General features: G+C 40.5%; 1 protein-coding gene across 2 annotated transcripts in view; it reads left to right on the top strand.

Annotated features, from left to right (window-relative positions):
• The window catches only part of Sec5 (exocyst complex component secretory 5), a 46,041-nt gene extending 20,542 nt beyond the window's left edge, over positions 1-25,499 (top strand). Inside the window, exons 15-27 of one of the 2 annotated variants that reach the window (XM_075673421.1) lie at positions 98-285; positions 6,915-7,036; positions 7,129-7,202; positions 10,560-10,643; positions 10,768-10,898; positions 11,248-11,332; positions 11,394-11,510; positions 17,324-17,465; positions 21,155-21,210; positions 21,777-21,899; positions 24,964-25,025; positions 25,113-25,172; positions 25,260-25,499. In XM_075673421.1, coding sequence (XP_075529536.1) covers positions 98-285; positions 6,915-7,036; positions 7,129-7,202; positions 10,560-10,643; positions 10,768-10,898; positions 11,248-11,332; positions 11,394-11,510; positions 17,324-17,465; positions 21,155-21,210; positions 21,777-21,899; positions 24,964-25,025; positions 25,113-25,172; positions 25,260-25,347 — 1,332 coding nt within the window. In that variant the 3' untranslated portion in view covers positions 25,348-25,499. Of the gene's footprint in view, positions 1-97; positions 286-6,914; positions 7,037-7,128; positions 7,203-10,559; positions 10,644-10,767; positions 10,899-11,247; positions 11,333-11,393; positions 11,511-17,323; positions 17,466-20,777; positions 20,823-21,154; positions 21,211-21,776; positions 21,900-24,963; positions 25,026-25,112; positions 25,173-25,259 lie in introns of those variants that run through there. The other variant, XR_012823621.1, reaches the window with a different exon arrangement.
• Positions 25,500-25,825: the final 326 nt, after the last annotated feature.

Raw genomic sequence — 25,825 nt, 5'->3', positions numbered from 1 at the left:
CTTTATTCTCAGCAATGTTTCTGTAATCTCCCCCATCGCTAAGAACATTTTTCTATTAATTTGGACAGCCATAGTTTAAAGTGTAGGTCTTGTGCAGGACATGCTGGGACGACTTGTAGGCAAGCTCTGCTGGGAAGTGCGCATGGCACTACTACCACCATCGCACCGCTCATTGGCTGGTGCTGGTCTTGGCGAGGAGTCTGAAGGAGCCAAGGGCATCTGGCCAGGCCACACTCAAGGCGAACGTCTTGGTCCATGGTTGCCTCAGTGCCTTCGCTGCATAAGGTATGTATTGTCCAATAAAGCAATGATCTTTCTAGCAGCAAGTTCTCTCTTTCTTTTGTAGGATTTTAGTGCACTCAAACTTCACTATTGAACCTAAATTTAAAGGGGCCCTGCAACATTTTTTAAGGGTACCATTCCTGCTCTAGACCTTTCCTTAGCATGTTAAAGAACTAAGAGCGAAAGTAATTATGACAATTAATGCACACAAACCCAAGTAATTGACTACAGAACCTTAAAAATACAAGAAAAGTTAGAGTTACTCTCTACTTGAATTTTCGCGACTCGGGTTGCATCAGTTCACTCTCCCATGACGTTTTAGTGCGGCACCCAATAGCTGAAAAACATCAATATTACATAGAGGAAGTTGGCGTGCCATAGAGGCCAAGCCTGCTCAGCTTGTTGTGTCACCATGGCCTCCACAAATAGGTAACATGCAGTTGGATCTCAAAAGTAATAGTGTCACTTCCATGGTTACAACAGCTTCCACGAAGCTGTTGTTGGTGTCATGTGTTCAACATGTAGATGTGTCGTTCTAATCATTACAACACGTTGCTTGTCTCTGTCTGAGAATTATTTGAGGCTAATTAAAGTGGCTGTAAAACGTAATGCAGTAGTTTCTTTCGAAGTATTCACAATATTGGGGTGTGAATGTAAATTTCACATTACATTTTTAACCAATAATAATAGTGCCGCACATTGACGTCACATCCGTCGCACAAAGTGCATGAAATCGCCGCATCTTGATGATGCTATCGGTGCTGCCCGACAAACTTTCTCAGGAACATTGCAGGGCCTCTTTAATGAAATCTGTAAACAAATGAACCTTTTAAATTTCATGTTTCATTCTACTTTCATCTCGTTTTGTTACATTTTCATAGAAAGTGTACAATATTTGTATCAGTGAGACTTAAATAAGTTGTAAAGACAGACAAGTTGTTTCACCAGACCTCTCAGTAGCATGGTGATCAAGTTTCATTTGGAACTGTCTGGGCTCTTTTCAATACAGTCGGTGGCCTTCAAGGTCAAGTGCACTCTTTTATGAACACAAGCTCTGATGCCATAGATTGCCTCTTGTGTTGTACAATCAGAACAATAAATATCACCTTGGCTCAATATCAGGAAGTGAATTTTGAACCATGTGAGAGCCCAGGCATGGAGCAGTGTACATGGGAATGTGCAAAGTAAAGGATCAAGGACGCAGCAGCAAGTGCGCCTGTGTCCTTTGCGCATATAACCCATATTTTTGCGCCTATAACCCACACCAAAATTTCAAAAAACGTAACAGTAAAGTGGGGGTGCGAATTATATGCCATGAAGTGTGGCTTTACAGCAGCTAGGTGTGCGCTGCCCTGCAGCCACACCTCAATGCAAGGTTCTCTGCCATTCAAAGTTTTGTTATCTCCTAGGCAACTCCACCTCCTCCCTAACCCTGCGTGTTGAAGCTCTCTTCTCCCCTCCTTCATGGTCAGCCATTTTCCACCGCTTTAGGGGTCACCATTTTGCATCCAGTACTTAGCGAATAGCACACGTGGTGCCAGCAAACTCGTATTGATACATGCATATTGCATGTTTCTTGTGGACGATGCATGCGGACGCCCCGACGAAGATGATGAACGCTCTCTGGCTCTCGAGCTGTCAGCTGAACTGGCCAGCGCTGCAGTGATCCTTTCTAAATATATATTTTGTAGGCAGTGTCCAGTTCTTATTCCTTCGTTCGCTTAACATTTTGGTAGCGCGTGACGTTCCCTATCCTCGCCACGAAGCTCCGCAGCGGCCGCATCGTCCTGCTTTCCGCCATGGCTCCCGGTGACGACACCTCGTATGCTTCTACTCCTGCGACCCCGACAACAATGTACGGTACGGTTACTAATCCCCATGATCCTGGCATATTCTCCAACCAAGATAATGTCTCTGTTGAGGACCGGCTCAGCCTGTATGAGTATGTTAGCCGAAACAACCGCTCGGACCCTACCATTATGCTAGTGAATGTCCTATTCTATTTGAGTGGAACTCCTCGTGTCTGGTTCCGGACACACGAGGACGATATCTCTAGCTGGGATGCTTTCATGGAGAAGCTCAGTGAACTCTTTGGAAATCCCACCGGTCTGCAGCTGGCTGCTAAAAAAGAGCTTGCTACCCGAGTTCAGTCTTCTACTGAATCGTATGTCTCGTACATTCAAGATGTGCTCGCTCTTTGCCGGAAGGTCGACGAGAAAATGGCCGAGGTTGACAAGGTCGGTCACGTACTCAAAGGGATCGCAGACGACGCATTCAACTTGTTGGTCTTCAAAAATGTGTCCACCATCAACGTCATTTTCAAAAAATGCTGTGGCTTTTAGCTCGCCAAAAGCCTCCACCACCATTGACCAACCAGCCCCAGCGATCTCTTTCATTCAGGCAGTTCTGCAGCAAGAATTTGCAAACCTAGGTTTTCCTGCTGCCTGCTCCGTCTCCTGACCTAACGCCCGACCAGTGCCAACAGCTACGCCTCACAGCAATCTGTATTCTCCTCCCAGATAGCACAACCTTTCCGAGCGGAGAACTCCGGGCAGCAAGCCCATTTACTTCTGTTGCCTCCGCATTGGCCACGTCGCTCGCCACTCGCGCACTTCCTGTACATCACCATTTTTGAGCTCCTTTTCCCAGTCTCCTCGCCCATATGCCGACCCACGCCGTTACTCGCCTCACCGTATGCCTCCTACCTCTGATATATCCGTCGATGACAGTCGTCCTGCTCGCTCGCTGTCACCTCAGCGCCGTCGGTCGCCGTCGCCCCAGCCGTGCCACTATTCGTCGCCAACCAGTTATGGCCCCGCCTGGATGGAAAACTAGACCATGCAGCTCCTGGGGGTACTGCTGCATTATCTTCGTCGTGTCGAAATCCTCCATTGACGCTCCCAACGAACCAGAACTTACTTGATGTTCACGTCGAATGTGTCCCTTTCACAGCGTTGATAGATACTGGAGCCCAGGTGTCCATAATGAGTTGTAACCTCCGTCATCGACTAAGGAAGGTTCTCATGCCTGCTACTAAATGAGCCGTATGCGTGGCCAATGGTAGCACTGTTGATGTCACTGGAATATGTACTTCCCGTATAAGTATTGCCGACTGCCACGTTCCTGTTCTTTTTACAGTGCTGACCAACTGTCCCCATGACCTAATCCTGAGACTCGACTTTTTTACGGCACATTCAGCTTTGATCGACTGTTCTGCCGGTACCCTTTGTCTCGAACGTCCCCTACTCGTGCATATTCATGCCGAACTGCCGACCTTTAGTACGACCGCCTTCGTCCGCCTGCTGCCTAAAGCCTTGACCTTTGTCAATTTGCAATCTTTTCTTGTGCCCGATGGTGATTACGTCACCACAGCTGTTCCTGATGTCCTTTTAATGCGCAATACCACTGTGCCCCACTCCGTCATCACCGTCACCGATAACCGGACATGCCTCCCCGTCATCAATTTTGGCCAGACAAAGGAAGTTCTACCCCAAAGCATATCATTTGCAATGCTGCATGCTATAGGAGATGACCACGTCACGACGTTCGCAGTAGACGTTGTGGGCTCACTGTACGTCTTCGCGCACGGCGTCGCCAAGTGGCCCCCGAGAAGTGGGGCCTCATGATGCAGCACGACGGCGCACGGTGATAGACCCACCGCAGGTTCGAGCACCGAGCCGAAAGGCCTGGCCGGCTCTGGCCGTACGCATGGGCGCTGTCCCAGGAACACAAGGCGTCCAGGACAGTTAAGGCGTTTATTGATCACAAAATCCCTACGTCACGCCCCACGACCCAATCGCAGGGCCACGTAGCATGACGTCGCGGGACGCGGCCGCGGCGCCCGGGAAAAACGGCGCGCGGTCGAGGGGCAGGCATTTGGGAGGGGTTTTCCTCGCAATGGCGAATAAGTCCGGAGCCTTAGGCACAGCAATGACTGCGCCCCGGTAGACTGAAGGAACTCCCACAACGTCTGCTCAGATTCTTCACCATGTCCACAGGATGCTATTTGCCCTGATGCAACATTTCGTCCCGTGATTGCTGCGGACCTCTTGCCTGAACAAGCAGCAGCTCTGTATTGCCTTTTCGTTCCCTACCACGACATCTTCGACCTCAACAATCGCCAATTGGGCCAGACTTCAACTGTTTAGCATCACATAAATACTGGTGATGCCAGTCCTATTCATCGCTGGCCATATCGAGTTTCTTCTCCCGAGCGTAAGATTATATGTGGTGGCAGGTTATACATGCAGAAATATGGTACCTGCACCACTGAATCTCCTCATCCCTGCCTTCTTTCCTTACCCTTCATAGCCATGTTCCTGCCTTCACCTTGCTCAGGCACTGCCTTGTGAAACTCTGCATTCTTCTTGGGTAGACTATTGATTGACAGGTGCAAGTGATACCCATGTCTCTGATTCTATCAGCCAGGCCATTCTGTTTATATCTTCTCAACGACTTACACAGAACAAAAAGGGTGGTGTTGTGGGAAGGGGGCATTGGTGAGCAGATATTTTCGACATATCCGTAAAATTCTCCTTCTCTCCTAATTCATTTTCAAACTACTCATTTGCACTCTGAGCTGTCTTCTTTGTTTCCGTAACTGGCAGTTTTAACTGTTCGTGCATATGGTGCATAATTACAGCACTCTCATTGCTGCTGAAGAACTGGGTCACCTCCCCTCCATGCCATTAATATTTGTGAGGGAACTGTCTTCCCTTACATAGACAAAAGGCAGTCAGATCATTATGCATTTTTTGGAGGAGTATCTCCTGCATTCTTGACTTCGCACTTACCATAGTTGCCTGGCATGCAGAAACTCATGTCAGGTGCTTGCCTCCAGTGTGCATTCAGGAGAGACTTAGCTCAAGAGAAGAGCCACATATCGATATGTGCCGCCTGCAGGCGTTTCTTCACCAAACCTTCTTTTTGTGCTGAGCAAATGCCAAGTCAAGCTGAAGTCATTGCACAGCACCGCTAGCACCAACTGCAACAAATCACCAGTATCTGACTCATGATTGACTTATGTCATATGTAGTGGAGGCAGTACAAATGGGCTTTTGTGAACCTGTGTTTTTTTAGAAACACATGCTTTAGGGGGGGCATCGTGCAAGAAAATTAACTTTTGAACTGTTGGTGTGATTTTAATCAAACTTTAACAACATGTTTACAATGTCTATACCAAGTTTTCTTGTTCTGGATCAATTTTTAGAGACATTATGGCTGGTACAAGCATTAGGTGACTATGTTTGCTTGGAAAAGCCATCTTCTAGGAATTCAATAATGGCTTGTGATATTAATGCCGTAGATTGTCTCAGAAAGACCAAATGTATGTAACTTATTAAGTTATTTTTCTATACTCTACTGTTTAAAAAAAGAACAATTCCTGAAATAACACTTTTTATGTTTTCCATTATGGCTCAAAGATTGTTTCATTTTATTATGAAAGAAGCCCAAATCAAAATATACAAGTCTGCACTTGCATTTTTTAATAAATTTTGGCCCACAAAACAGCCTAACTGAAGTAAATTTTGTGTAGTATTTGAAACAGTTGTTTTTAACTCGGACTTTAGTGGAGAAACACGTAACGAGAGGAATGCATTTAAGGTAGGGGTGTGCAAATATTTGAAATTTGAAATCGATTTGAATAGACCTTGCTATTTGATTCATGCTAGATTTGAGAATCCACTATTCAATGTTGTCAATGGATACGTACGGACTGTAGCAGTTCTTGCAGTTCACAGGGAGAAAGACTGATGCTAAAGATGATGGAAAAGATGGAAGTGTAGTCTCTTCCGAATGACTGTGCTACCGGAGAGCTGCAGTTGTTGCACAGACAAACCAGTTCCTTAGTGAATGCATGGAGGAGATCACTAATGCACAATAGTTTCCTGTTGTTAAACAAGCACGTCTCAGCTTAGGCTGCCTAAGAATTTGCTGTCTCTATTTAAACTAGGCAGTTGTGTATTTTGGTCAGTGTTAGCAAGTTTGAATTTCTTTAAAACTATGTGCATTGCTGTAGTAATGCACTTTGCTCCTTCAATGAGCACTACATTCTACTACATGCATCTGGTAATGGGCTGTTTCTTTGTTTCACTACTCGCATGGTCTTTGTGCACCATATATTTAATCACTTTTCATTTTTTTATTATAAGTTTCTCAGTTGAGCTGAAATACAGTTGATAACGACTTTACATGTCTCAAGTAATGCAAATAAGACCTTTGTTGCCAAACACTCCATGGGACCTTCATATTTCACTTTGTTTAGAAATTATAAATATTCATTCTATTCGATTCACTATTCAGTGGTGGTGTTTTAAGAATATTCGATTTGATTAGAAAATTTCGCTATTCGAACATTAACTTTAAACCTTCAGTAAAGCTTTAGAAGTGCACCATTGGCCATTAACCCACCATCTTCAAAATTTGCATTTTTCTAAGCAATACCTGTTACCTTGTAAATTTGCTCCTGCTAGTTTGCAAAGTCGGTCCTGGTATATTTTTATGTTGCATGAAAAATTGCCATGGTGCATGCATGGAAAATGAGGCAAACAATGCTTTAAGCGGTGATTTGTAAGCAAGTCTCCCAAAGCTCTGTCCTGCAGATGTTTCATGTTTTTTCTGAACATTTTCAGAAAGTGTTATGTGTCGCTTCTGAAGCTGGAAATACCTGAGGAACACACTGCCCAGGTTCAACAACTCATTTTCGATCTTCGTGTGCACTCAATGACCTGTCTTTTTGGGCAGGCTGCTGAAGGTAGGGAAGTGTTTGTTACATGAATCTTATCTTATCAAGGCTAACCAGGGCTAAAAAACTCACATTGGCTTGTGTGTTTTGTATTTTTGCAGATGTCCGAAATCTGCTCAAGTCTGAGGTTTGGCGGCTCGAACAGGATGATCGATGTGGTGGCACAACGCAACTGGTGCGTTCAATTCAATTCAAGTTTATTACATACATTAGAAATGGTATATAGTTCTGCATATACAGAAGTAGGTCCCAAAGTTTAATCACTGTTGGTGGGACCTCCTGCGCAAGTAAGATGAGTGCAACTACAAAGTAAAAAAGCAAACCAAACGAAAGAGAGCATATATACTACAAAAGAAAAATACATATGTAAGTGCATCAATAATGTTCACTGGTAGATGGAATTATATATAGTTTAAAAACAAATTCTTTCAGGCTTTTCTTAAATTTTTGCAAGGAAGCTACAGATTTCATGTGTGTGTGTACACTATTCCAAAATTATACAGAAGAGCAAAATAGATCTATCTTAATTAGCACGGATACTAGGCAAGAGCAAGCTACGATGGGTAGTGAATCGAGTAGAATTAGGATTAGAGAGCACATGTTATGGGAAAATGTCTAAAGTGAGGACATTGTCATAAATTTTAAAGAATTTAATGCCTATATTATAGAAGTAAAGGCTAGACAAAGGCAAAATATTCATCATCATCATCATCAGCCTGGTTACGCCCACTGCAGGGCAAAGGCCTCTCCCATACTTCTCCAACTACCCCGGTCATGTACTAATTGTTGCCATGTTGTCCCTACAAACTTCTTAATCTCATCCGCCCACCTAACTTTCTGCCGCCCTCTGCTACACTTCTCTTCCCTTGGAATCCATTCCGTAACTCTTAATGACCATCAGTTATCTTCCCTCCTCATTACGTGTCCTGCCCATGCCCCATTTCTTTTTCTTGATTTTAACTAAGATGTCATTAACTCGCGTTTGTTGCCTCACCCAATCTGCTCTTTTCTTATCCCTTAACGTTACACCTATCATTCTTCTTTCTATAGCTTGTTGCGTCGTCCTCAATTTAAGTAGAACCCTTTTCGTAATCCTCCAGGTTTCTGCCCCATACGTGAGTACTGGTAAGACACAGCTGGGGGGGGGTATAAACTTTTCTCTTGAGGGATAATGGCAACCTGCTGTTCATGATCTGAGAATGCCTGCCAAACGCACCCCAGCCCATTCTTATTCTTCTGATTATTTCCGTCTCATGATCCAGATCTGCAGTCACTACCTGTCCTAAGTAGATGTTTTCCCTTACCACTTCCAGAGCCTCGCTACCTATCGTAAACTGCTGTTCTCTTCCGAGACTGTTAAACATTACTTTAGTTTTCTGCAGATTAATTTTTAGACCCACCCTTCAGCTTTGCCTCTCCAGGTCAGTGAGCATGCATTGCAGTTGGTCCCCTGAGTTACTAAGCAAGGCAATATCATCAGCGAATCGCAAGTTACCAAGGTATTCTCCATTAACTCTTATCCCCAATTCTTCCCAATCCAGGTCTCTGAATACCTCCTGTAAACACGCTGTGAATAGCATTGGAGAGATCGTATCTCCCTGCCTGACGCCTTTCTTTATCGGGATTTTGATGCTTTCTTTATGGAGGACTACGGTGGCTGTGGAGCCGCTATAGATATCTTTCAGTATTTTTACATACGGCTCGTCTACACCCTGATTCCGCAATGCCTCCATGACTGCTGAGGTTTCGACAGAATCAAACGCTTTCTCGTAATCAATGAAAGCTGTATATAAAGGTTGGTTATATTCCGCACATTTTTCTATCACCTGATTGATAGTGTGAATATGGTCTATTGTTGAGTAGCCTTTGCGGAATCCTGCCTGGTCCTTTGGTTGACGGAAGTCTAAGGTGTTCCTGATTCTATTTGCAATTACCTTAGTAAATACTTTGTAGGCAACGGACAGTAAGCTGATCGGTCTATAATTTTTCAAGTCTTTGGCGTCCCCTTTCTTATGGATTAGGATTATGTTAGCGTTTTTCCAAGATTCCGGTACGCTCGAAGTCATGAGGCATTTCGTATACGGGGTGGCCAGTTTCTCTAGAACACTCTGCCCACCATCCTTCAACAAATCTGCTGTTACCTGATCCTAAAAAATTAAATCAACAAAAATGGGAAAGAAAGGTGAAAACTGCAGAGCAAATGTAATAATGCAAATTGCTTGTTTCTGGAGTTGTCTGCCAAGTGAAAATGCCATATAATTTGTTCAGCAGCTTCTTACAACAGTTGGAATGCACCGCTGTGTGTGTTAAAGGCTGAGTTGTTTTCATGGTAAAGAACACTAATTAACTGTGCCTTAAGTATTTAAGCTGCAGATGTTCTGTTCAATTTACAGTTTATTGAATCTATTGAAATAATTTTAATAGCTGCCAAACTTTTGCTGTTTAGTGTTAGGCTTTACAGCCAGTGACCATGGACAGGCAATAGGGAATGAAAATTGCAGAAAGAAGCATTGCTTTACATAACTCTTCCAGTAGTTCAGTAATGGGTTAAGCATAATTGAAATAGGGGTTTGTTTGAACAACCCCAAATGCATTGAATTCACTGGCATTCTAGTTGTTTTCTTTATCTTTTTATGAAAAAAGTATGGATAGCTTGAATTCTGACATTGTATGTAGAATGACAAGAGGCAAACATCACTGGCACAGCAGTTTTCACTGTTCTATGTCGCACTGACTCTTCTGGCTATTTGCTGCTAATGTAAAGTAGCAATAATTTTTACAGTTTTTTGCAATCAAGTTCTATCATGGACTTCACTTTAGCATGAAATAAAGGCACCTGACATCGTTGCTTCTTTGCCACTTTTATTACATTGGTAAGAAAAGGTTTTGGGGCATATCACAGTTTAACTTCACACAATGCTTGCCTGTTCACACTTGTTATTGAGAGCGGAGAATCCCAGCATGAGTTTGCAAAAGTGTGAGCGCGGCCACAGTGCCAAGCAAGTTGTCTTGTTCTGCAGTTACGATATGATCATGAGGAAATAGACTGACATGCTGTGATATGCATCCCCTTTCTTATTCTTCAACTATGTACTTTTTTTTTAGTACTCGTCAGTGTTTCTCAGGAATAACCTTACTTTTTGTTTTACACAGTCAAACAAGTCAGATGTTTTGATTGTGCTGTTTCATTTGTGACAAACTTGGAAAGGAAACCAAATTTCTTCACTTAGTTTCATTTATCAATCAATCTTGTTGAGTTGGCTTATATTTGTTTAAAGCCCACAGTGCAGATTTCATCAGAACACTATGTAGCCATGTCGGAGTGACTCAACCAACTGTCAAATATTGTCTTAAGCACAGAGAATTCCTTAGTGTTTCTGTTTTAATGTTTCTACTTCTTCTTCATTCTGTCATATGTTTGGTTTTGAAGTGTTAAGACACCAACTATCCCGTGTTCTGTATGAGCTATACTAATAATAGTAACTTGCATGAAGTTGTGTAGCATTAGTTTATACTTGCGTGCGTGTTACAGCCTCTTATGTTCGAGAACAGAATCATTGAGACCCTACAGCTGGTTCGTGAGAACATCCTAGTGTCTGGCCCAAAGGAAATGGAGGTGAGGCTTACAATTTCATGAAAATAGATAAATCTCTGTTCCAGTTCCAGTTTCATACTATTTTCTTGCATGTTAGCTGAGATTAGAAGTATTCAGCATGCTTGACGTTGTTTCCATGCTTTAGGTATTCGAACAAATCAACGTACAAGGGGCCATTAAGCAACTTGCACAGGGTGTGCTTCTGGCCTTTGTAGAGACATTGGAAAAATGTGCCTTAAGTCCTGACCGCCTTTCACCTATGATTGACTCTATTGGGTGAGCAGACTGAACGTCTTCACACATTTTTATGGCACCTTCTAGAAGTGCACATTTTTCCTGTACTCTGTCTTATCATTGCTTCACTTTATGAGTTGGCAGGGACATAGCATCTGGCCAAATTTTTCCAAGATTTCAATCTGTCTGCTATTCCAGGCTAAAGCAACAGGAGTGCACTTTGGTATATATGCCCCATACAGTTAGTGAGAAGTGAGATGTAATTTTAGTGCAGAATTTGTCAGTTTATTAGGAATTCAGTCTTTCTTTTAATGTAACTTGTGGTTTCAGGCATTGAGTCATTTAATTTCAACACATAACACACAGCAGAGGACCATGTTTTCCTTTTCAGGAGCCCTGTTGAAATAATTCCTCCCGGTCAAAGAGCCAAGAACTGGAAACAAAAACGGGAAGACTCATTGACAACTCCACCATTGGTATGCTTATCGTATTTGCATCTTGAAGGTTTGTAACCAAGATTGTAAATCTTCTTGACAGGAAAAACGACTGCTTATAGTCCTCAGCAACTGCAGTTTTACATCCCGGGTTGTAATTCCAAGGTTACAGGAGAGCTTCAAGCGACATGGTTACCCTGACATGTCCCCTGTCATAAAGGTAATTTTTTCAAAGATCCACGGTGTTTGGAATGTCACCTGCATCTGTGTTACATTTTTCAAAGATATTAGGAAGAACTAACCTCCTCAAAATGTTCGCAGCTTTGGCAAAAATGCAGTGAGCATCAGTGTTATATTACACACATGTAGGCTGTTATTTGCAGTTAAATTCTGTAAATGTTAAGATACTATGCTGGCAGTGTTCTGGGTGTGAGAAATTAAAATGCACATACATTCATGAGTCCTGTTCTTACGCTGCACCAGAGGTTTTGGTAAGATACTCCTTTAACACTTTATGAAATAAACATTCTAAGCCATTAAAGTAATTGCAAATTCATGCCTACTGTTTTCATGCTAAATGATGTTAGAACTTGATCACAGAGAAGGAATGTGGTAAATTATAACTGTGGTCACCGTGAATATAAATGCATTTAGTGTAGTAGAAACAAGGACTGGGAATCATTTACAAATGTTGACCTGATTTAGTGGAGCTTTCTAATTGAGAAAATATGTGTAATCAAATTTATGGAGCTAAGGAAACCAAACTGATTGTTTTTGTTCATAAACATAAAAAAATTAATTATTACATATCCAGTGCACATGTTAGATACAGTGTGGAGTGATTGATTAAATGCTATGCAACTAAATGATATGCATATAATTGGTTTAATTTTATCCTATGAAAATGTGTAACCTATGCGGTGTTTGTTTCTATACCTCACATGGCACAACTTTAGTCTCATGAAGTGTTTATGTTAATGCATTACATCATTCACAAGCTATGTCATGACGCAAAAATCAAATCTGGCTGATTCATACTGTAAGACATCAATGCAGCAATATTGTATCAGTCTTCAAAAAGGACAGTACAAAACCTGGTTTATTATGGCTGAACATGTGCCCCGGAACTGAGGGTTAAACACTATTGCACAATTGGCAAAAGGAGTTGACTGGATCTTCTGCATACAATAGCCTCTCATCATAATACGCCCTGCTCTAGTGGCCCTGATGATCGGGACACACCACAATTTCTTATTGGACGAGGTGCCCGAGCAACATCTCTAAGACAGCAATGGGGTGCTATTCAGAATTCACTGTTCGAAGTTGTTGAATATTCATTTCTGTTCAAATACTATAAAGGATAACTGCAGTTGCAGTTTGCAGGAAGAAAGATCAATGTAAGTAGTCTCTTCTGAATAATTCTGCTGCACTGGAACCACGGTTGTTGCGCAGATGCACCAGTTCTTGAGCGAATGCATGAATATCACTTCTACACAATAGTTTTCAGTAATTGTATATCTCCCCTTAGACAGCCTGCTAATTCGTTGTCTCTTGAGCAAAGCAGTATATTATTTGGCTAATTTCACCATGTTTGGATTCCTTTAAATGGAGACGCTCTTCGAAACAACTTTTTTTATTACTTGTACTAGAGGTTTCAAAATTTAGCCAATTATACAGTTTTCTATCCAGATTTCAAATATGTCATTACTTTTTGTGTAGCTGTTACAGTTCTTCAGTTACATGATTCACAATGGCAAACTATAGTCCCCTTTGTGGGCACTTTTTTATGTACTAAATTTTCACATAAAGCATCGTGCTGTAGCTTGTTTAGCTCTTTGTAGATCACAAAGTGCCGATATCTAAACAATCAGCGTGTATAATTACTGGAACTATGCAAAAAGATTAGAGCATTTTAACTATTTTTTTTTTCTCGATTCCCTGAAATATAACCTTGTAGTTTTGCAACTACTGCTGGGAGATATTGCAATTTTAAGTAGGTATCAGCACTGTGCATATCTTCAAGATTAAGTATGCCAAATTTCATTAGTATAAGACAATTATAAATGTACAAGGTTATTTTTATGTTATTGTGAAAAATTGAGTTGAAGTGTCCTAATTTTTTTTTCATAGTTGCAGTAATTGTAGACGCTGTGTGAATAGATATCAGCACTTAGCGGTCTACAAAGAGCTAAATAAGCTACAGCACAAAGCTTTTCACAAAAATTTATTACACTATAAAACGCCCACAAAATTGCTCTATTTTGCTATTGTGTAGGACATAACTCAATAACTATAGCGGCTACACAAAAACTGATGACATATTTGAAATCTGCTTGTGATGCTCTAAGTGGTTGGATTTTTAAATGTCTAGTACAAATATTTAAAAGATGTTTTTTCGAGGAGCGTCTCCCCTTAAAATGTTGTGTGGTGCTGCAGTATTACACCTAGCTAGCTCCTTCAGCAAACAGAGCAGTGCTATGTGCATGTGGTGATGTGCTGTTCCTTTGTTTCATTACTGTCATTGTCATGGTGCATGAGATACAATCACCTTTCATTTGTTTCTCATTTACAAGCTTGTCAGTTGACTTACAAATATTACTGGTAATACATGTATCAAATAATGTAAATAAGCCTTTTTTTTTCCAGATTGACACACACCACCTTTATATTTCACTTTGCTTTTAAGATTGGAAATATATTAATATTCATTTCAACGAAAAACTTAAGCGTACGCTTCAACTAACACTTTTTAAAATTTAATTTAAAAAGCGAGCATGAGCAGCTCTTGTCCTTACAAGACATGCACGCAGGCACCACCTTAGTCAAAATATTGTCGCTTGCTCTCTTTTTCCCTTCATTGCTGTTTAACAAGTGAAGCATGGACACCGACATCGATGCTTGCCTGATTTTGTTCATGTGACCTCACCTGATTTATTTAGTTGTTTGTTTGTTTGTTTATTTATTTATTTGTTTGTTTATTTATTTATTATTACCCTCAGGGCCAAAGTAATTAAAGAGTGGAGTGGGTTACAGCAAATGAGAAATGAAACAAATATAAGTAGTTAGAATGTTTAATTACAATGGCTTCTGATTATACAGCTTTAGCTAGGGTTAACAATGTCATGATAAATTTGTAGCAAACTAGGATACCAAAGCGGTAAATACAAGAGTACTTAGGTTACAACCATACAGTAAACAACAACAAGAAATGCTTCAATTACACAATATTAGCGAGAACTGCTCGAAATCTTTGGTTATCATAAATGGATGCAACTTCATCAGAAAGATGGTTCCATTCCTTGGATGACTGCAGAAAAAATGACTGCAAAAAGTTTCAGTGTGACATGATTTAAAACCAACTTTGTAACGGTGGTCGATTTGAGGCTATACGTATTGTGGCCGAAAAATGAAATCGTTGCGGAGTGTTGAATAAGGGTATAATTTATGAAAAAGGACTAAACGTGTGATTTTATGACGAGAAGAAAGTGGGGTAAGTGCAAGGTTGGTTTTCATGGCAGACACACTTGCAGTTCTGTTGTAATTACGCAAGATGAAACAAACTGAATTATTTTGCACGAGTTCTAATGAATTAATTAGTTTGTCAGTGTCAGGATCCCAAACAGCGCATGCATATTCAAGTTTCGTATTTATAAGGGTAATAGTTTTAGGGATTAAGGTGCAGTTGAAAAGTTACGGCGTAGGTAGCCAAGCATGTGGTTAGCATTGCGAATTACGTAGTCGGTATGAACATTCCAAGGTAAATTAGAGATATGCACACCTAGGTATCTATAAGGGTGAACTAATTTCTAGGGAACATTATTTAGGTAATATGTAGGCATGCTCTTAGTTATTCGGGATAAATGCATCACTTTACATTTGCCAACGTTTAGTTCCATTAGCCAATGTTTGCACCAGTTTGCTACACTAATTAGATCAGACTGAAAAGGTTAGCATCCTCTACATTACTTATTTCATGAAAGATAACACAATCATCAGCAAATAAGTGAATGTTATATGATAGTGACGAAGGGAGGTCGTTAATGTAAATAAGAAACAAAAGAAGCTAGAGTACTGAACCTTGAGGTACACCGGAAGTTACGCTTCGAAGTGGGGAGTTGTGGCCATTTGCAGTTACAAATTGAGAGCGATTGGATAGGAAGCATTCAATCGACTTCAGGCTGTTAGTGTCAAGGTTCAGCTGACTTAGTTTATAAAGTAGAAGTTTATGACAGACCTTATCAAATGCTTTAGCAAAGTCTAAAAAAAATGCAGTCTGCAAATGACGAATGATTTAGAATACGATGTAATTTGTGCATAAAGATTGCGAGCTGAGTTCACATCAAAATGTTTTTCTAAATCCATGCTGGGCTAGTGGGAAAAATGCATTGGATTCCAGGAAGTTAACAAGATGTTTGATGATTATATGTTCAAGCAATTTACAGCAAGTGTTTGAGAGTGTGATGGGGTGATAATTAGCTGTTAAGTTTTTGTTACCTGATTTATGCAGTGGAACCACCTTCCCAATTTTCCATTGGCTAGGTTGAGCAGCTGTATTCAGTGATTGGCTGAAAAAGTTTTGTTAGTATATTTGAACTAACGGCATTGGTATTTTTAAGAAATCTTGAGTTAATAGAGTATTGACCAGGCTATGAGTGCTGTTTCAGGGAATCAATTAGTTTCGCAACGTCAGCCGTATCCACAATCACTGGAGGCATAACTACATAATCATAGTGGCGAGTAGGAGGCAGACGGTCATTGTAGGGGACAGAAAAATTTTGCACAAATGCGTCATTAAGAGTGGCAGCACACTGTTCCTTAGGTATAAGGATGCCCAATGGGTCTTCCAGGGTTAGGTGCTCATTATGCAAGGGGTTGATTACATCCCAAAACTTTTTAACGTTAGTCTTTAACATTGATGGAAGTACATTAGATAGAAAGTTAGATTTAGCATTCTTTAGTGCTGTTACGTACGTGTCGAATGTGGACTTATAGGCAGACCAGCGTGTGGCAGTTGGCGAGTGTTTTGCAGAGTGATATAGGCGTTTTTTTCGGTTACATAGGCACTTAAAATGGGCATTGTACCAAGGAGCATCAGAATTAAAGGTAATGATGCGGGATGGAATGCACTTTTCAGTTAGTTCCTGAACTTTAGCGGCGAACATGTCCGATTTTCAAAATTCAGTAGGAAAGTGTTGAGAAATGCAGTTAATTCATTATTTATGGCGGTAAAGTTAGGTTTTTTGTAAATATGTATAGTTTTCTGGTTTTAATTGATAATGATGAAAGCACAAATTGATTAATTTGATGGTTCATTGGTCAATCCCCTAGGCCTAGCAGAAACTTTAATATGTGGGATTCGAACTACCGTAAACTACCGCAGAAGCACACAGTTCCGTACAAGCACCCAGTATTAACATTTCCAAAACATCATAATTCTGAAAATTATATGCTAAGTGCTCACCCCCTCCAAAGCACCAGCATCAGCCGAAGTATTCACCCCACTGCGGTCGCTACAAGGTGATGACGAGGACGCTCACTTCTTTGCGGTGAAAAGCAAAAGACCAATGGTGATGAAGGTAATGCAGGGTGACAATGAGCAGCCCTTGGAAGAAAACCCGTTGGTCACAAGCTTTTGTAAGACACATCTTGATAAATCGTGCATGCAGCCGCTGTTCACAGGTCTGTTCACGCCGATCTGTTCAAGTTGCATGATTGTCGGCAATGAATGCATTGACCTCCTATTCTGCACTCACTCGGAATAGTCGTTTGCTGGGTTCAGTGACGATGAGTAGGTGCTAGTGTGCCCCATCATTTACCATTTGAAAATAAACACGCTTTCTTCAATTCTATAGCCACCATAGCCCTGCCTCGAAGTTTTTGTTGGCCACCATCTTAGTTTTTACTGCTTCGACTGGACAAGCACCCATATCTAGATTAACCCCATTTTCACTGAAAGTGGGGTGGGCATTTCCACAGTATTTTACGGTAAAACTCACTGTTCTCACTTTTTCTCAATAATGCACTGCATTTCAGATAGCCCAGTCCAGGCTAATGGATCTTGACAACAAGCTGTTTCAAAAGCTTCTTGAAGCCAAATGTGACCCTGTTGTGGGGGCCATAGAGCCCAGTATGTATGCTGGTGCCTTCGATTGGAAGCGGTGTCCTGAACCTATGGGTCTGTATGAGTCCTTTCTGAAAGCAGTTGCAGTATGCTATGCTCACACTCTATTGTGTCTCTTAGCAGATGTAAATTATCTTAGCTGCCATGAGTTAACATAAAACCGAGATACATGTCTTGAAAGCATCTAAAATCTTCAGATGTATGTGCTGCAGTACACTTTCCCAAGGTCACACCTAAGCAAACTATGTAACTGTTGTCAAATGTTTGTTAAAAGCCTCTTTTCACAATTTATATGTTTTTCTCCTGAAACCTACTACTCTTTGTTGAGGCATAATACACTTCGATGGAGAGTATCAGTGAGAGCATTAATACCCGAACATAAAAAATGGTTTCTGTAGCTTTGCTTTATGCCGATAATTTTGCAGGACTGTTTATATTAAGAGTTGAGCGTTTTTCTATGAGGTTATTTACTTGGGGTTAAATGTGTTATTTCTTGCGTTTTTCAGGGAGCTATAGTGGAGTCTGTTACTTTTGTGCAATATTAGGTACAATACACAAGAAAATGCAGTAGTGTGCTATCTGCTTTTCTTACTGCTGTTTGCTATCTGGTCTATCTTTACTCAATATGCCTGCGCATTGATTCATCAGCGCTGGCTCTGCATCAGTAGTCATAAAAAAATCATCTTCCTCATTCCCCACTTCATGATATTTGCTTTTGCAATACAACCAATTCAGTGTTGGGAAAGCTGCGCCAATCGTGCCAATCTGTGCCGACTGGAATTTGTTGTGTCGTACTGCTCCAAAAGGGGTCTTCATTGCTTAAGTTGCACCATTGCCGAGCCCTGATGTTTGGCAAAGCAAGTGTATGCTAAAAGATGTAGAACTGCTAATTGAGCATGGAAGGAATATGAAAAATTTCAATGACATTCAGAGTGGGTATGTGTTGATGCAAGCGAGGGAGAAAATGGCAGCTAATGCGAAACAGCTAGAGCTGGTGAATAAGGCAAAGAGAAAACAGGGCAGTGCACACTGAAGTGTACATTCTACACGAATACGCTTGTGTTGAAATTCAAGCACATCACAATTTAATTTTGCTAGGTCTTATGCTTTGTTAATGCTTATTGATATTCTTTTTGTGCTGTGCTGGTACAAAAAGGGAAAAGCAGTGATATATTCTGGACTTTCATTTTTTTGTCAAAGCATGTTCTTACGAACATGCTCATGCTTCAAGCAGCTTGTTCCTATGTACAACATCATGACACCATTGCTGTTAATTCCCTAATATACATTGACCTTGTGATACTTTGTGTTAAACTAATAAAATGGGTTAATATGTGTTTTAAAATGTGTTCTGTCGTTTAAGATAATACAGAATCACGCTTTTGTTGAAAGTGGGTTCCTTCTCTGATGTTTATAGTCTTATGATAATCTTTCAATTCTTTTCTGTTACGAACTGTGCTAACATTTTTATTGAAGAGGTCAGAGGCTTGAATTTTGCTTGCCTATGAAAATAATACATTCTTGTATTTATATTGGTCATGGTTCTTATGATGTTTACCATATAAACTAGGGAGAACTTTAGAAGAGTTAACTGCTGGGCTAGTTGGTGATCTTGCATATTGAAAAGATTTTGCGCCAAAAAAACAACACACACCAGAAAGATATATGTCGAGTGCTTCCACCCTCATTAAACAGTTGAAGTAGCGCCCGTGGTGTCGTCGTCTTTCTGGTGTGTGTTGTTTTTTTGGCGAAAAATCTTTTCAATATACTAGTGAGAACATTAAACTAAATATCTTAGCATGTGCTTTTCTAAAAACCCTACATATGCTCCAATGGCTGTTCCAAAACAAAGACCATTCCCACCACTGCCAATTGGAAATTTCGCAGCTCATAACAGGGCCCACCCATTCAAAACAGGCACTTTTACCCCCTATGCACCTGCTTTACTGCAATGCTAGACACTGGCACCTCAATTGCTGAAAACACGTGCTTAGAACACTCAGTGGTTCCCTCCTAGCACTTGCTGCTTCAGCTGGTGTTGATGATGAATAAAATGTTTCATAAATGCAAATGAGATACCGGTGCCCTTGTGGCTGAATAAATTGTTGCTCTTGGAATTCAGCTTTAGTGAACCCTTTTTGCATACATAGCTGCTGCCTATGAAGGCTTCAATGCACGGATGCGATCTGTGCAACAGCTATCATCAAATAAATTTAGCTCTGCCTCTTTTAACTGGAAAGATGGGGAAGAGCAGCATGCAGGGTATATTTTTTTTGGTGCTCTATAGAAACGTGTGCTACTAGAATCATTTGCACAGAAACTTGACTATAAAGTAGAATGTCACAGAGGGTCATCATATAATCACATTTTTATAGTAAACTAACCCTAGAAAATTAAAATGTGTAGCACTATGGCTCCATTGAAATTGAGGTCTTCAGGAATATCGCACTTTAACATTTGCAGACCTATATGACAGAGTGGCTTGCCTTGATATTTGTGTGTTTTGGACTGAGCTTTCATTTGTAACATCAAGAGCATGGTTGGTGAACAAAAGATCCTTGAACTTGTTGCATATTCTTTCAACAAGCGATGTTCTATTATTGTTGTTCTTGTTTTACCAAATTAGGCACCGGGCTTGCAAGAAATTTGAATTTCTTTTTTTATAGATTTCCTATTGGTGAACTTATAGTTTCCTATTGTGAATTGGTGAATAATGTTAAAAAATTTTACGTAACTCTTAAAAGCTATACTGTGAGGTAAAAGAGCCTACTTCTTTGTTTGTAGGCAATGAAGCCATTCGTGACAGCATTTCCTTTTGCGTTTTGTGCAATAGTTGTCCAATGCTCACATGCTGTTTCCTCACTGATTGTGTGATCTATGTTGCTTGCAGTAAGTCTTGACAGCCACTATATTTTGAGTCACTTGGAAAACCTTTGATGACAGGGACTTGGAATGGTTGCTTTGTCACCTCTATGTTTACGTCAACAAGTTTTGTATTACTCCCTGCCTCAATAACAAGAATTGCATGAGGATAGATGAGAGATTTGGACCTCCTGATATTGCTGTTTTTCAAGTCCATAGTATCACCTGTAGACCACGCAGAATGCTGCTAGGCAGCATGAAGGATTTTTTTAAAGATTTTTATGTAACAACCACCTTGAAGTTGCACAGATTTGGAAGAGTCCTAATGCATTGCACATTTGATAAGAGTGGTGAAAACAAGAATGAGCTGCATCTCCTTTCTATGAAAAGAACCTTGCAAACTTTATTTCTGGTCATCATCCTTTCTGGTCTCTTCGATGTATTAAATAATGTTTTTAACAAGTGCTGCCTGGTGCCACTCTAGGAATCTTCTTTTGTATCCAGATTGTTCTCATGGACTGTTGACATAAGCATACAAGAACTTGGCTGGTGAGCCTACATTTGTGAATGTTGCATTTCAGATATTCCCTCCTTGGTTGTGCATTGAAGGTCAAGACAGTTGTGTCTTGCTTTCAACATTTGAAGATGTCCGTGTACTAAATATCTGCCCTGATACAAAATTAACAGTATGTTGTAGGTACTGTTACTGCCTGTAATCGTGATCAGTTGAGGGAAAGTACAGTTTCAAAATTCCTAATATAGGTGTTTATTATTGAAATGCAATTTAAGGTGTAACATGAGCACTTCTGACAGAGGTGGCAGTCACCTGTGTGCACATTTATAATGCCTTTTATTTTCTGATTCTGATTCTTTTCCTGCAGGAGTTAGTCCGTACATCAAAGAGGTTCTGATGAACTTGATTGAGGTTCATGCAGAGGTAAGCATATACACACTTTTTTCTCCTATATCACAGTGGTCTCTTCCATGCAAAGCTTGTAAAGAAATTGCAGATGATTTGAATAACAACTTTCCCTAAGGCATGCCAGGCTAAGTTGAGGGTTGGTTACCTCAGGCACGTAGACGACATTAAAGCTTTATAAACAAAATGTTTGCTTCTGTCATTCTTGCTTGTTGCTCAAGATGCTTCATGCACTCTCAACCAACTCCCCCCCCCCTTTTTTTTTAAAGAAGAATAGGGCATTTTACAATAGTGAAACAAATGCTGCACTCAGTGCACTGGCCATAATGTCACGCTTTTGTCACTTTTCTTTTTATGGTATAATTACTGTGAAATTGCTACCCTCTGCAAAGTGTTCACTCGAACAAGAATGCAACAAGTATCCTTTGCTAATACTTAACAGTGTCCATTTTAGGTATAGCATGTGCCTATAAGCATGCAAAAATTAGAAGTGAAACTTTTTTTACATTGTTTGAGATTGGATACGTATGCACAAAACCAGATAGAAAGAGGTGCTACTAGGAGACTTCTCTCTTCCAATGCAGGTGTACACTATTTCACCACCGCTGGTTGGCCGCATTATGACACCTTTGGCGCAGTGTGTGGCAGAAGAAATAGCTCGTATTTACGAGTGCACGGAGAAGTTTACCAAATACGGAAACATGCAGGTATGGTGTTCTGCTTTTGTTATAGCCGTGTGGAATCAGTAGAAATAAAATAAGCATACAACTTTAACTCCACACTTCGCAGTGTGCATACCTAGGTTCGAGATGGGGGCAGACACTAGTTCCTGCATTGAAAACGAGTTCCTCTGTAGATTTTATTTATTTATTTATTTATTTATTTATTTATTTATTTATTTATTTGTCACAATACCCACAGTGCCAGTAGGCGTCACAGCGTGGGGGAAGCAAACAAAGAACCAATAAATAATGCAGGTAAAGTAAAACGTACCCAGGACACTTTCATACTCGCACATGCGTACACACACAAAAAAACATTATCTTACTTCGGTGGGCCTATTGAATTTGGAAATACCTCGTTTGAGAGAATCGTTGCCCCATTGGATGGTAACTTGTTCCACTGGCTTATGGTTCTGGGAAAAAATTCATAATTTGAGTAAAGTTTCTAAAATCAAGGAATCACCTTTGGCTGATATTGCTCATGCTAGAGTTGTTCCTTGTGCCATTTGCTTTAGTGATTTGCCATGCTAGTGATCTCCAGCAATTTTAAATGATAAACTTGAACACCGCTCACTGGATAGTTATCTAGATAGTTACAATGCCCGCAGCCTTTCCTTCCCCCATTCTCTATGAATGCAATAAGTTAATACTACTACAAGTGCAAATTCTAGGCTGATGGCAAGAAATCAGAGGGCTTCCCTTGCACACAACACTAGTTGCAAATCCTTTGCACAGTTGCATGACAAATTAAATAATTATTGTCATGTCATGTGCTCAACTATAGTGTTTGTCTAGGTCATTTTAGTGCTTGTCATTTTCCTTCCACCCATAATTTACTCTCCTTAGTTTGATGATGTGTTCAAAGTAACGGATCACACTGTTATCAGGTCAATTTAGCAGAAATATTTTAGGTGCCGACAATCTAGCATGCTTCCTCAGTCAGCCAATTTTTGTCTCCAAAGCCTGGCCTATCCTTCGGCAACATTTACTGTGAATAGTGGTTATGAACTAGGAAATGCGCTGATCATGTCTGTTCATGTGTTTGTCACACTTTGCTTCAGGCAGGGCACAACAGAATGTAAAGAAAAGTATCCAACCAGGTGGAGCTCGAATCGAACAGACTGTATGTTTTCAAGCCAAGTGTTCTAACCATTATGCCATGGCTGCTTTGCACTAGTGAACAAACAATACTTGCATTGTTATATTGTCCTCCCACATTGGAAAATCTGATGGGCAAAATTAGTATTGTCTAAATTGAATAGTGTTAAGTTAACAGCATCTAGAGCATGTATTTGTACTGGCTCATGCAGCGCAAGTTAACTGTGCAGATCATGCGTGTTCTGCAAGCCATTGGATAGTACTTCAGACATCACATGTTTGTTGCTGCATGTAAGCTGTAGGGTAGGCAATTAGAACCAACATCCACAATGGGCCTCCTTTAGAAGTGGTACACAAACAGTACCTCCTTTCAACAAGCATAATGTAGCTTGTGTATGGGCAGTGGGCAGCTACTTGAAGATAACCTTACTTTATTTATTTTTTATTTATTTTATTTATACACACTGCAATGAGGCTATTGCAGGAGTGGGATATACAACAAACATAAAAACATTTATAAAGAAGCTTGCGTGAATTCTTTCAATGTGAATGGATGTTTCCCAGCAATTAATTCTAGGCTTCAATTGTCAACGGAAAAATGCTGTATTTTTAACAATCATTGCGGGTGAAAAAGGCTAAAATATTTAGGGCATGGTGACTCCTCATAAATGAAGGTTCGGAAAAGGTCACATAGTTATCTACAGAAAAGAGACGAGGAGAATTAACGTGTGAAGGAATTTTAGGCATTCTAGATGACGATGCACTGCAAGAGTAGCGAGACCAAACAGGTCTTGCTACAACTCTCGCTACAAAGAGGTTTTTTGCACAGAGTCTAGTTTTTTTATGTCAGAGTATCTGTATGGATTCCATACAACGCAGCCATATTCAAGGAAGGGACGAATGAGCATTTTATATGTTAGAAGTTTAGTTTCTTGAAGAGCAAGGCGCAGCATACAATGTAAGTAACCTAGTCCTTGAAGGACCTTGTTACAGGTAGGTAACATCATTATGTTTGAACCATGACAAATTGTGTGTAAGTAGAATACCCAAATATTTGAATTCAAACACACTATTTAAAGTAATATTATTAAAAGTGTAGCCAATGAAGGAAGGGTATGAACGTCGTGTAAGAGACATAGACAGTCTTGGAAACGTTGATATTCATTTGCCAGGCTTTGGACCAGTTACAGAAGTCAGAGAAAGAATTGTTAAGGACAACATGATCAGTTGGAGATTTAATTGTATGATATAAAATGCAATCATCTGCAAGAAGGCGTATTTTAACTGAGATGTGTAACGGGACATCATTAATATAAAGCGTGAATAAAGTAGGATCCAGTACTGAGCCTTGGGGAATCCCTGATGAAACAGGCATCAAGGATGAGTTAGTTGAGTTGAAACATACATATTGTGAACACTGGGAAAGAAAGTCCGATGTCCAACCAACCAAGAATGCATTTTTTAGTATAGCGAACAACTTGCACATAAGTTTAGGGTGTGAGACAGTGTCGAAGGCCTTTGCAAAGTCTATAAAAATAGCATCAATCTGGTCACCTGTGTCTAAAGAGCTGCTAATGTCGTGGACAAATTCTGTCAGTTGTGTTATAGTGCTGAGGCCACGTCTAAAACTATAGGACTTCGCTTTGATTAGATGATAGATTGTCCTGGAGTTTCCAGAGGTTCTTCGAGTGGCAGTGAAGTTTTATCAGCGTTTTCTAATAGTAGCAGGGCGTCTTTCTCGATATCATGTAGCATAGCCTCCAAACACATCAAGAAGCTGAACACTCGCAACTGCTCTTAATAGAGTTTAGAAACTGAGAGTCATCAGAGTATTGTTCTTCTTTAGTGGTTGCAGCTGGCTCCTCAAGGTACATCCTTAAATTTGTGTGGGCCGGAAAATGTTCAGGGAATTCTCATAGCAGCATTTTTTTTATGAGGACATCTTTTTCAGGCTACTCTCGACCTTCGAGCACTTGAGGAAGCTGTGGATTTCTACAGAAACCAAAGTACAGGGTATGGTTATGAGTCTCCTTTTCTTTTCTTTTTGCTTTAGTCTTAAATGCTGTAGCAGCAATATAATTGTTTCTTGTGCACTTCCAGAAATTATTTTATGATATGCAGAAACAAGTTGGATCCTTTTGGTAGCACGAAAGAAAAGGAGTAAGTGTGAGCTTATCTTGTGGAAACAATATACGTGCCTTTTCATGAGGTGGTGTTGAAAGGTTGCCTTTTTCTGACCATTCACAGGTTAGTGGACGAACTGCTCGAAAAATTTCGTGCACAAATGAGGCTTCAGTTGCTCTGCTTCAAGGAAGATGTTGTGGTCAGTGTGTGACAGATGTCGCTGCCATAATTATTTATTTCTTTATTATCGGCAATCCCTGGAAGGCTCTAATCAAAGATGATTTATTCATAACTTGTGTGATCATGCAAGTTCAAAGTACCTAGTGACGCAGACACAAATAAAATATTTTGAGTAACATGTAAGCTCAGTTTTTGTGTGTCATTTGCTTTCTTACTAACCTGATCTGAACACTAGCTTGTGTGTTTTGTACACATGCTTCAGTTCCACAAGAAGTAATTTTTATAACCTGGGCCTGGATACTGTAATGATTATCATCATCATCATCAGCCTGGTTACGCCCACTGCAGGGAAAAGGCCTCTGCCGTACTTCTCCAACTACCCCGGTCATGTATTAATTGTGGCCATGTTTTGCCTGCAAACTTCTTAATCTCATCCACCCACCTAACTTTCTGCCGTCCCCTGCTATGCTTCCCTTCCCTTGGAATCCAGTTTGTAACCCTTAATGACC

Source organism: Dermacentor variabilis, chromosome 1 (genome assembly GCF_050947875.1).
Source record: "Dermacentor variabilis isolate Ectoservices chromosome 1, ASM5094787v1, whole genome shotgun sequence".
In the NCBI taxonomy this organism is placed as follows: domain Eukaryota; kingdom Metazoa; phylum Arthropoda; class Arachnida; order Ixodida; family Ixodidae; genus Dermacentor; species Dermacentor variabilis.
This window is presented reverse-complemented; position numbering and strand designations above follow the sequence as displayed.